Genomic DNA, 10,019 nt, shown 5'->3' with positions numbered 1-10,019 from the left:
TAAAATTTGTTTGCTATACTAGTCGCTGCAGTGGGTGTTGCAGCGGTCTTTTTTCCTTACAGAAATCAGTTAATACTAGCGCCGTTGCGGGTCTCACGTTCTCTCACTGCAGTTAATTTTCTTCTGTAATCGCAGTCTTACCAAATTCAAGCTCTAGGTCAGGCTATTGTTCAACATGCTTGTTGTCATTATCGGGTCATGGTGTTGCAGCTACTTCTATATGTTGGTAAAATTTTTCCTTGTCACCCCGATGCACGTTCGTAGATGTTTCGTTTTCCCGATATACGTGTAAACCCTTTGCCGATTTCTAGATCAAAATATTTCACTAATTCGTTACATATACACTATTCGGTTAAAAATCATTATTTACCCTTCAATGATAAACGTGCGAAAGATATAAGGGTGTTTGTAAAATCCTAATTGCCTGCCTATTTCATAAGGCTTTTCTGTATAGACTTACTATGCCCTCTCTCTCTATCTCTACGCACATGTCTTGAGAATGGGTTTCAGGGATCCGGAAGTAATAAATTGGGCAAAGAATAACACATGCATACACGTACTACGGCCGTGTTGAGAACCTAAAAAAAAAAAGACTACGAATATGAAAGTGTCATTTGGTATTTTGAATTTCTAGATCTTTACCAGAAATCAAGGGCCTACGTGTCAACTAGTTGACGGAGAACGCGTTAAAAAACATGGCTTCTGATTGCACCTAAACATTTCGCTCAGCAGCGGACAATGCTCAGCCTCAGAGACTGGTTGCTAAGCAGAATTGTTACGGGAGTATCTTCGCGTCGATATAAGACAGAGAAGGACAGGTAGCTCGGAGAGGTCAGCCAAAACTCAAAAGTTAAGGCGGCTTGAAGAAACCCTGATTTGCGTTTAGTGGTGCTGGAACAATCTTGTGCGTTGAGCAATGCTAGAGAAGAATGAAGGAAAGCAAAAATGTAGCAGGGATCGATCATACAAGGCTATTCAATAGAGAAGAAATAATGAAGAAGGAAACATCGTTTTTTTCGTTCTGCGATAACGTCAAATCGTATATAACAAAGGTCATGAAGCTCGTACTGCAAAGGCTTTAGTCGGAGTTCTCTACCCACGATATTACCCAGACTTTGCACCGACGGATTACCACCTTTTGCGATCACTGGCAACTAAAATTCAAGATGGTGCATTCTACAATGTAGAGATTTCCAAAAATTGATCAGACTAACACCGGTTCAACATCACACCAAAAGATTTCTAGCAAAAGTGAAGAGTCGGCTGAGAAGTAGGAAGAGATGAATACATAAGGAAGTTGCTGCTAGAATCTAAGTGAAACGCCACGGTCTTTGTTATCTGGAGACCATGACATGACCTAGTCTCATTCAACATATAGTTTTCTTAATTAAATTTATTTTTATAGCATGACAACACATTCGAACGTTTGACATAACTGTACGAGGATGTTACTTAGAATTTGTTTCTGTTGCTTTGTAAATGCCACTTGAGTCCACTTTATTTCTGATCTACTATAAAGAACCTAAACTGCGGTCAACAGACTGAGTTCGTATAGAATCTGAACTGAATTATTATTAGCATCATCACTGGTTTGGAATTGGATTACCTTCCGTGGTATTGCTTAATGTAGTCCTTTGCGAAAGTCATAGCTGCCGGCTGCTGCTGTTGAACCGACAAAATCAGTAGTACGTCCTTCCATAACAACAGATTGGAAACATCTCGATTTCACCTCATTTCACTCAACGCTTGAGGCATATGCAGAAAACACGAGCATAAAATACCGCCTGTATTTTACAACCTTCTAAGAAAGAGGTCATTACGGTGCTGTTGTTACAAAAGTGCGACGAGGTCATGACAAATAACAGATAAGGCCATCGACGACTAAAAATGCAGGCGACGTCCATGACAGATGCGACAAAAGTCAGGAGTTCAATAGAATCCAAAGCAGGTACTTCCTTCACAAGTATGGTGTGTATTTGTTTAAATAAGTGTCGCGCAGGGCAGCATTGCCAGGTTTATATATATACTGCCAAAAATTACAATTAATAAATAAAAATTTCTTGATAAACTAGTAAACAAAGCGGACACTGCAAAAAAGTATTACGGCATAATAAATTATGTTGATATTGCATTCGTACATGCATTGTTTCATATATAAACGTGAACCTCATTTCCCCATATGCTTTTTCGACCTAAACTGCACGACAGCTACGATTATTTAATCACACCTGATCTTAATTTAAAAGGTAAGCTTACCTTTTTAAAAAACAATTTTTAAAAACCTGGTGACATTTGTAAATAGTGTATAATATACATTAACAATGAACATCGCTCCTAATGAAAGTTGTTTAGAATATTGGAGTGCAAAATGGGTCTTATCTTGAACATGTTCTGTGTAAAATAAAATAGTCTCGATCTATTTTGTATAACCCCAGAGGCGAAAAAGGGCGAACCACAAGATCAACAAGGAGGATCGCAAGATCAAATAGTAAGCAAAAAATGTCAAGGAACGGAGCGGGAAAAGCTTCAGAGGCACGAAGAGACGGCGAAGAAGAAGCCTGAAAAAAAGCTGGACGCGAAGAAAAAAGCTGAAAAAGAGTCACCAGCGAAGAACAAGGCTGAAAAAGAATCACCGGCGAAGAAGGTTGAAAAAGAATCACCAGCGAAGAAGAAGGCTGAAAAAGAGTCACCAGCGAAGAAAAAGGCTGAAGACCTACCGGAAAAGAAAAAGGCTGCAGAAGAGCTAGCGACGAAAAAAAAGACTGGAGAACTAGTGACTAAGAAAGCAAAGCTGGTGGAAACGAAAAAGCCTGAAGAAGGGCTGGTGGAAATGAAAAAGCCTGAAGAAGGGCTGGTGGAAACGAAAAAGCCTGAAGAAGGGCTGGTGGAAACGAAAAAGCCTGAAGAAGGGCTGGTGGCAACGAAAAAGCCTGAAGAAGGGCTGGTGACAACGAAAAAGCCCGCAGAAGGGCTGGTGACAACGAAAAAGCCCGCAGAAGGGCTGGTGACAACGAAAAAGCCCGCAGAAGGGCTGGTGACAACGAAAAAGCCCGCAGAAGGGCTGGTGACAACGAAAAAGCCCGCAGAAGGGCTGGTGACAACGAAAAAGCCCGCAGAAGGGCTGGTGGCAACGAAAAAGCCCGCAGAAGGGCTGGTGGCAACGAAAAAGCCCGCAGAAGGGCTGGTGGCAACGAAAAAGCCTGCAGAAGGGCTGGTGGCAACGAAAAAGCCTGCAGAAGGGCTGGTGGCAACGAAAAAGCCTGCAGAAGGGCTGGTGGCAACGAAAAAGCCTGCAGAAGGGCTGGTGGCAACGAAAAAGCCTGCAGAAGGGCTGGTGGCAACGAAAAAGCCTGCAGAAGGGCTGGTGGCAACGAAAAAGCCTGCAGAAGGGCTGGTGGCAACGAAAAAGCCTGAAGAAGGGCTGGTGGCAACGAAAAAGCCTGAAGAAGGGCTGGTGGCAACGAAAAAGCCTGAAGAAGGGCTGGTGGCAACGAAAAAGCCTGAAGAAGGGCTGGTGGCAACGAAAAAGCCTGAAGAAGGGCTGGTGGCAACGAAAAAGCCTGAAGAAGGGCTGGTGGCAACGAAAAAGCCTGAAGAAGGGCTGGTGGCAAAAAAAACGCTAAAGAAGGGCTGGTGCAAATAAAAACGCTAAAGAAGGGCTGGTGACAAATAAAAACGCTAAAGAAGGGCTGGTGGCAAAAATAAACGCTAAAGAAGGGCTGGTGACAAATAAAAACGCTAAAGAAGGGCTGGTGACAAAGAACACGTCTGAAGCAGCGCTGATAGAAACGAAAACGTCTGACGCAGCGCTGGTAGCAACGAAAACGTCTGACGCAGCGCTGGTAGCAACGAAAACGTCTGACGCAGCGCTGGTAGCAACGAAAAAGGCTGAAAAAGGGCTGGTGGTAACGAAAAAGGCTGAAAAAGGGCTGGTGGCAACGAAAAAGGCTGAAAAAGGGCTGGTGGCAACGAAAAAGGCTGAAAAAGGGCTGGTGGCAACGAAAAAGGCTGAAAAAAGGCTGGTGGAACGAAAAAGGCTGAAAAAGGCTGGTGGCAACGAAAAAGGCTGAAAAAGGGCTGGTGGCAACGAAAAAGGCTGAAAAAGGGCTGGTGGCAACGAAAAAGGCTGAAAAAAGGCTGGCGATAACAAAAGCCTGAAAAAGGCTGGTGATAACGCAAAAGCCTGAAAAAGGGCTGGTGATAACGCAAAAGCCTGAAGAAGGGCTGGTGATAACGCAAAAGCCTGAAGAAGGGCTGGTGATAACGCAAAAGCCTGAAGAAGGGCTGGTGATAACGCAAAAGCCTGAAGAAGGGCTGGTGATAACGCAAAAGCCTGAAGAAGGGCTGGTGATAACGCAAAAGCCTGAAGAAGGGCTGGTGATAACGCAAAAGCCTGAAGAAGGGCTGGTGATAACGCAAAAGCCTGAAGAAGGGCTGGTGATAACGCAAAAGCCTGAAGAAGGGCTGGTGATAACGCAAAAGCCTGAAGAAGGGCTGGTGATAACGCAAAAGCCTGAAGAAGGGCTGGTGATAACGCAAAAGCCTGAAGAAGGGCTGGTGATAACGCAAAAGCCTGAAGAAGGGCTGGTGATAACGCAAAAGGCTGAAGATGGGCCGGTGGCCAAGAAAAGAGCCAAAAAAGGACTGGTAACAATGCAAAAGGCTAAAGAAGGACTGGTAACAATGCAAAAGGCTAAAGAAGGGCTGGTAACAATGCAAAAGGCTAAAGAAGGGCTGGTAACAATGCAAAAGGCTAAAGAAGGGCTGGTAACAATGCAAAAGGCTAAAGAAGGGCTGGTAACAATGCAAAAGGCTAAAGAAGGGCTGGTAACAATGCAAAAGGCTAAAGAAGGGCTGGTAACAATGCAAAAGGCTAAAGAAGGGCTGGTAACAATGCAAAAGGCTAAAGAAGGGCTGGTAACAATGCAAAAGGCTAAAGAAGGGCTGGTAACAATGCAAAAGGCTAAAGAAGGGCTGGTAACAATGCAAAAGGCTAAAGAAGGGCTGGTAACAATGCAAAAGGCTAAAGAAGGGCTGGTAACAATGCAAAAGGCTAAAGAAGGGCTGGTAACAATGCAAAAGGCTAAAGAAGGGCTGGTAACAATGCAAAAGGCTAAAGAAGGGCTGGTAACAACGCAAAAGGCTAAAGAAGGGTCGGTGGCAACTCAAGAGGCCAAAGAAGAAGCGACGGCGGAGCAAAGGGCAAAAAATAAACAACCCGACGAGCCAAAAGAAGAGGAGCGACTAAAAGAAAAGAATGACGCGCAAAGGAGGCGTAAACAGGGGCAAGAGGAAATTCTAGAAATGAAACAACAGCAACAACGTAAAGATACGTCTCAAAAAGATAGTTTGGTAACACGAGAAAATGACTTAATACAGGGAGTTCTAAATGAGCCTACAGATCGACTTGCGGAAGCTCAAGGAAGAAGCGAAAAAGAAGAGCAGCGGAAGCGACAGCAGCGCGAAAGGGAAACTCTAACGCCGAACTTTTTGTTACCAGGAAAACAGGCAGAGTCGTCACCAAAATTGGTTACCGGCCAACACAGAGAGGGAGGAACTTATGGGCCTGGAGGAAGTCGGAGGGAAGGGAAAGCTGCTGAAGAAAAAGAAGGAGGGGGCTTACCGGATCCATTTGCACCGATACCACCGCCACCACGGCTTCCGCTCGGTGTTCCTATAGCTCCTTTTTTGGAATTTCTCAGAGTACTATTAGGACGTGTAAGGACTGAAGTCGAGTTATGTAGAAAGGACACCTTTCGCCCTGATCCCTACGAAATTTATCCCGCAAACCCGACATCAAGCCGACTTAAGAGATCACCTGTCTGGGAGGTAAGACAATGCATGAAACATATCTTATACATAACTAATTTGTCTTGAACGAGGAACGTTTTGGGCATTGCTTTGATTTTGGTCGCACCATTTACGTTTTTCGAATTTTATATTGAACGATCTAAGATATAAAGCTATGACTTTGAACAGACGAGCTTTCGAATCATACTTGAAGCGTCCTGGGTAAGGACGGTCTCAAGCTTTCAGCGACCCTCAAAGGAAAGCTGTTTGGACTCAGTCGAACGGCTAACCGTCACTCAACAGTTTATCTTAAACACGAGAATTCAGTGGGGCTGCAGCAAAGTAATTCTCATAACTTACTGGACTATTAAGAATCTGGCGTATCATGCTCGAACTGGGTAGCAAATAAAAATAAAAACAAAATACTATTTTTATTTTTATATTTTACACGACGGTGACCCAATCCTGTTGCCGGTAGATAACAATTGTACGCCTCAAATTGTGATGATATAGACACTGTCAGTAATACGAAAGCAGATATAAATGCGATGCTGAGACAACACGGTTTATTTATATGCAATATAACGCCATCTGATTCGACCGCGAATTCACTTGGGGATCTAAAGCACTTGAAAGTCATTTGTAAATACGTATTTTTCACGTACTCAGTAACTTTTAGTACGAATTATAATTGAAGCTATGTCAATACAATTGGACCTATCGGAATCTTGCTTGAACATGCTACACACATTAAAAAATGGGAAAATGTACATGGTTGACTGACAGTAGACCACAAGTTCCGGAAGTTCATCAGGACGAAGAAGTCGAACGAAGGCCACCGATACTCTACGCAGACGGGCCGGTGGAGATTGAATAACCAAGTTTCGAAAACGTCGTCTAGTACGTGCATCAGACTGCAAAAGCGAACCATTATACACAATGTCTTTTGTACCCTTCTTGACTAACGTTTCAACCTATCGGCTTAAATTGTATTGTGGATCTTCTATACTGGCATATGGAAACCTTTGTTAAATTCTTCGGAAGCTATGTAATAAGACAATCGCATAGGTCGTCGATTTAATTAATCGAGAACCTCGGTGAGGGTATATTCAGCATAAAGATACTGGAAGAAATTTTACCTCGATTCATAAGCTGAATCGGGACATAATTCTTCCATCATGAGTTGTTGTCTTATTCTAGGGGAAACTAGGTTTGTTTTATTGCATTAGCAGAATAAGCGGATGTTTGTTACGATAAACAAGCCAGAAAAGTGTTTATATTATTGTGTATTACAGAATAAGCAAGTGTATTGTTATCACTATAGTCATCAAGGATCCACTGATCCTTGGTTATTCTTCTACAAATGATTCGCGTATGGTGGTGAATAAGCCAGGTTAAGCGTATTTGAACTACAAAACCCGGTTGACGTTGTCTATTATATTACAGGTAGAAGGCCATCTTGTAATACTTCGAAACGAATATAGCCTGTACTACGAAGTGGGGGCAAAATTTACTCCTAGTCGGGAAGACATGTTGGTCAGAAATTACATTGAATACCGTCTAAGGAACGGACTATGTGGGCATCTAGTTTTCGATGTTCGAAGACTTTCCGGTAGCGCAATAAAAGCCAGGAACTATAGAATAACAACTAAGGCATCTAGGCTTAATGACCTAGAAAAGCCCAGAGATTGCTGGTCGTTAGATTGCCGCATAACTCCCATGGGTGATGTGGTCCGTGTCGCAGAGCAGGGACGAATCTCTGTGATACCCGACACAATGGTTACTGTTGAAGTTCACGAGTTGAGCCGTGCTATCTATATGCCCGTATCTACGAAACTTGTATACACATTTGGGATTTCTTGGTTACAACTTCTGCCGACCATTGAATTTCAACTCGTTTCCGTAGGCTCAACCGTAATCATGAACATGACTAGTTTATGGCGACCAACTCAGTATAATGATTTCTTTTAGCTAGATGTCTATCTAGCGTTCATGACGTTTTTAGTCAGTGTTTTCTCAGTTCAAATCAACAATAAAATCGTGCGCTACAAATTAAGCTAAGATTAAGTTTGTCTTGTTAATATACATTTTAGATTTTCGTCTGCGTGGAATTGCGGCACACTGAATCAAAACTATTTTTGTCCGCAGTAAAAGGAAGTATGATACTTACAAAAAGGATCTCTTAAATCATTTACTTCTGAAGTTCTGAATACTTTTCCACGTACGGGTAAGGTATGTTCTATAAGAAAAAAAAAAAAAAAAAAAACAAGAAGAATACCTGTTTCCGATTTTAATTATTTTGGCTTATATTCTGTCTTAAGTAACCGGGAATTTACATTGAACGCATTAAAGGTATATGAAACAAAGTCAGGTTCCCTCGTACGGGCTTTCTCGCTTGTCATAGGGCTGTAAAGCAAAGTAGACAAATCAAAAGTTAACAAATCTTGTATTCTTGTCTCTTTTTAAAACACACCTCCTCAACCCAAAAATATAGGGACAAGCCATCCCGCGTGCGAGTGCAATCCTATATGTATATGAAATTGCCAGAAGCACATTCGGAGGATAACTACTTTAAGTTAATTAAGTTAAATGATAACGATTTTTCTACAATGTACTGGAGGTGTTCCTTTTTTTTTACTCAGGTATACCAGCGCTCCTGCAAGTTCTGGACAATCATATACCTACTATTCACATTCCTTCCTATAAGTAGTAAAAAGTAAATCGATACTGGTATATGTTTACCCAATAGTTGCCTTTTTTAGAGCATTGGAAAGGTCGGAAGAAGAAGAAGAAGAAGAAATTTGAAGGCAACGTTACATATATCAATGAAGTAATTAAAGCGGTGTGGTCATCAAGTGTCGTGTGTTTTCAGTTGGCGTGTCAATAATCCGCGAGAGTCTTCAGAATCTTAAGATAGCGGGCTCCATTAATTGTTTCATTTTCAATATCTTATAGTAACAGTTGTTTCTGATATCCACTGAAAATATTACTATCTCTTCACAGCCGAACTTAGATATTGCCACCAAACTTGGTTTCTATTTACTAAAATATTTACTAATAGATCGAAAATACATTTTGCCTATGGCTATCGTATACTGCAGGTGGATTTTCTATTGAATAGAATTTGTCACACAATTCACGATAATCCATCTTACTAAATCTCCAGATTTCCGGTGTTTGGATTAATAGTAACTTATTGTGCTTTTGCTTAAGGCCCTGTTGCCCAATGTTTCCAGAAATCTTCGATGGACTTTCGAGGAACAAAAACTTGCCGCTAAACTTTTGCGGCGTTTCTAGAAGACTGGAGTGTTTGTCACCGAATTTCCTCCGCTAGCGACACGTAATTGAAAAGTCTCAATTTCAAAGTCCGCCTGATTCGTCCATAGCAGTTCAATATATGGGACGTCCCAAAAGGTGTATGAACTGTTGAATTTGATTTTTTTTGTAAACATTCAGTAAAGCAAGCTTAGTTTCTAGTTAAAAGAAATGCATTTCAAAAGGCGTTTGAAAGTAAAAAAAAAACTATAACAGAAGCACAAACAGACAATATCGCAGGAGGTTTCAGGCGGATCCAACTACGCGGAGCTACCAATCGGATGTTCAAGGTATTTATCGACAACATTTGGGAAGACTGAGAAGAGCAGCGATTTTCACCAGCTCAAAAACGTCTAGTACAAGGCCTAGGCCTAGCGTTAGCAGGTCAATCCTGAGCCTACTTTTCCTCAATGGCACAGGCTAGCAATGAAAATGACATTTAGCGAAAAATAACAATTTTGCGAAAAATATTTTCCCAGTTTTGGGAAAAGATTATTGGGAGCAATGAAGCCGCATCTAAATATAGTGGTACAGTATTTAGGCAACTGAAAATCAACATGTTAGGAAGAAACATTATGTAAATTCATTAGGAGTTAATTTTCAGAGCATTTCAAGAAAAATGTTTTACTAAAAGAGATAATTTTTTTTGACCATGTGACGCCTGGTGCCGATTACTTGACTTTACTGCAAGATGGCTTGACTACGCATTCGGGCAAACTTTGGTAAAGATGGCGAAATTTACTTCTAACCGGTGGGAACACCTGCGCCCTATTGTAATGTATCCTGATGAAGACCGTCCAAATAGGTAACGAACAAAAATGTCCCGTACCCAGGCGCAGCATGTTCCCCAGACTTGACGCCAATGGACTTTTCTTCAAGACTGCAGTGAAGTATCTAAGAGCCATAGCTAAGAA

The 10,019-nt window shown here is 41.8% G+C and overlaps 2 protein-coding genes and 1 long non-coding RNA gene across 6 annotated transcripts in view; 2 read left to right on the top strand and 1 right to left on the bottom strand.

The window, feature by feature from the left end:
* LOC111252571 (uncharacterized) overlaps nt 1-4,143 on the top strand; it is a 7,679-nt gene extending 3,536 nt beyond the window's left edge. For 3 of the 4 annotated variants that reach the window (XM_086992621.1, XM_086992622.1, XM_086992623.1), the window contains 2 exons: nt 635-1,948; nt 2,436-4,143. In XM_086992621.1, coding sequence (XP_086848747.1) covers nt 1,888-1,948; nt 2,436-3,643 — 1,269 coding nt within the window. In that variant the 5' untranslated portion in view covers nt 635-1,887 and the 3' untranslated portion in view covers nt 3,644-4,143. The remainder of the gene's footprint in view (nt 1-634; nt 1,949-2,435) is intronic. The other variant, XM_022810720.2, reaches the window with a different exon arrangement.
* A 20-nt stretch (nt 4,144-4,163) lies between these two features.
* LOC111253068 (uncharacterized) lies at nt 4,164-7,851 on the top strand. Its single transcript, XM_022811954.2, has 2 exons — nt 4,164-5,829; nt 7,237-7,851. The coding sequence occupies exons 1-2, from the start codon at nt 4,654-4,656 to the stop codon at nt 7,759-7,761; spliced, it is 1,701 nt and encodes a 566-aa protein (XP_022667689.2). The 5' UTR covers nt 4,164-4,653; the 3' UTR covers nt 7,762-7,851.
* A 216-nt stretch (nt 7,852-8,067) lies between these two features.
* Nucleotides 8,068-10,019, bottom strand: part of LOC147754728 (uncharacterized) — a 29,816-nt gene continuing 27,864 nt past the window's right edge. Inside the window, exon 3 of the long non-coding RNA XR_015330035.1 lies at nt 8,068-8,196. This is a non-coding gene — a long non-coding RNA (uncharacterized LOC147754728). The remainder of the gene's footprint in view (nt 8,197-10,019) is intronic.

The sequence above is a fragment of the Varroa destructor genome, unplaced genomic scaffold (genome assembly GCF_002443255.2).
Source record: "Varroa destructor unplaced genomic scaffold, Vdes_3.0 BEIS01000006.1, whole genome shotgun sequence".
Taxonomy (NCBI): domain Eukaryota; kingdom Metazoa; phylum Arthropoda; class Arachnida; order Mesostigmata; family Varroidae; genus Varroa; species Varroa destructor.
This window is presented reverse-complemented; position numbering and strand designations above follow the sequence as displayed.

Excerpts from the sequence above, each read along its gene's own strand:
- LOC111253068 (XM_022811954.2), top strand. The coding sequence starts at position 4,654 with ATGCAAAAGGCTAAAGAAGGACTGGTAACAATGCAAAAGGCTAAAGAA. Across the intron at positions 5,830-7,236 it reads AGAGATCACCTGTCTGGGAG|GTAGAAGGCCATCTTGTAAT; the intron begins GTAAGACAATGC and ends ATTATATTACAG.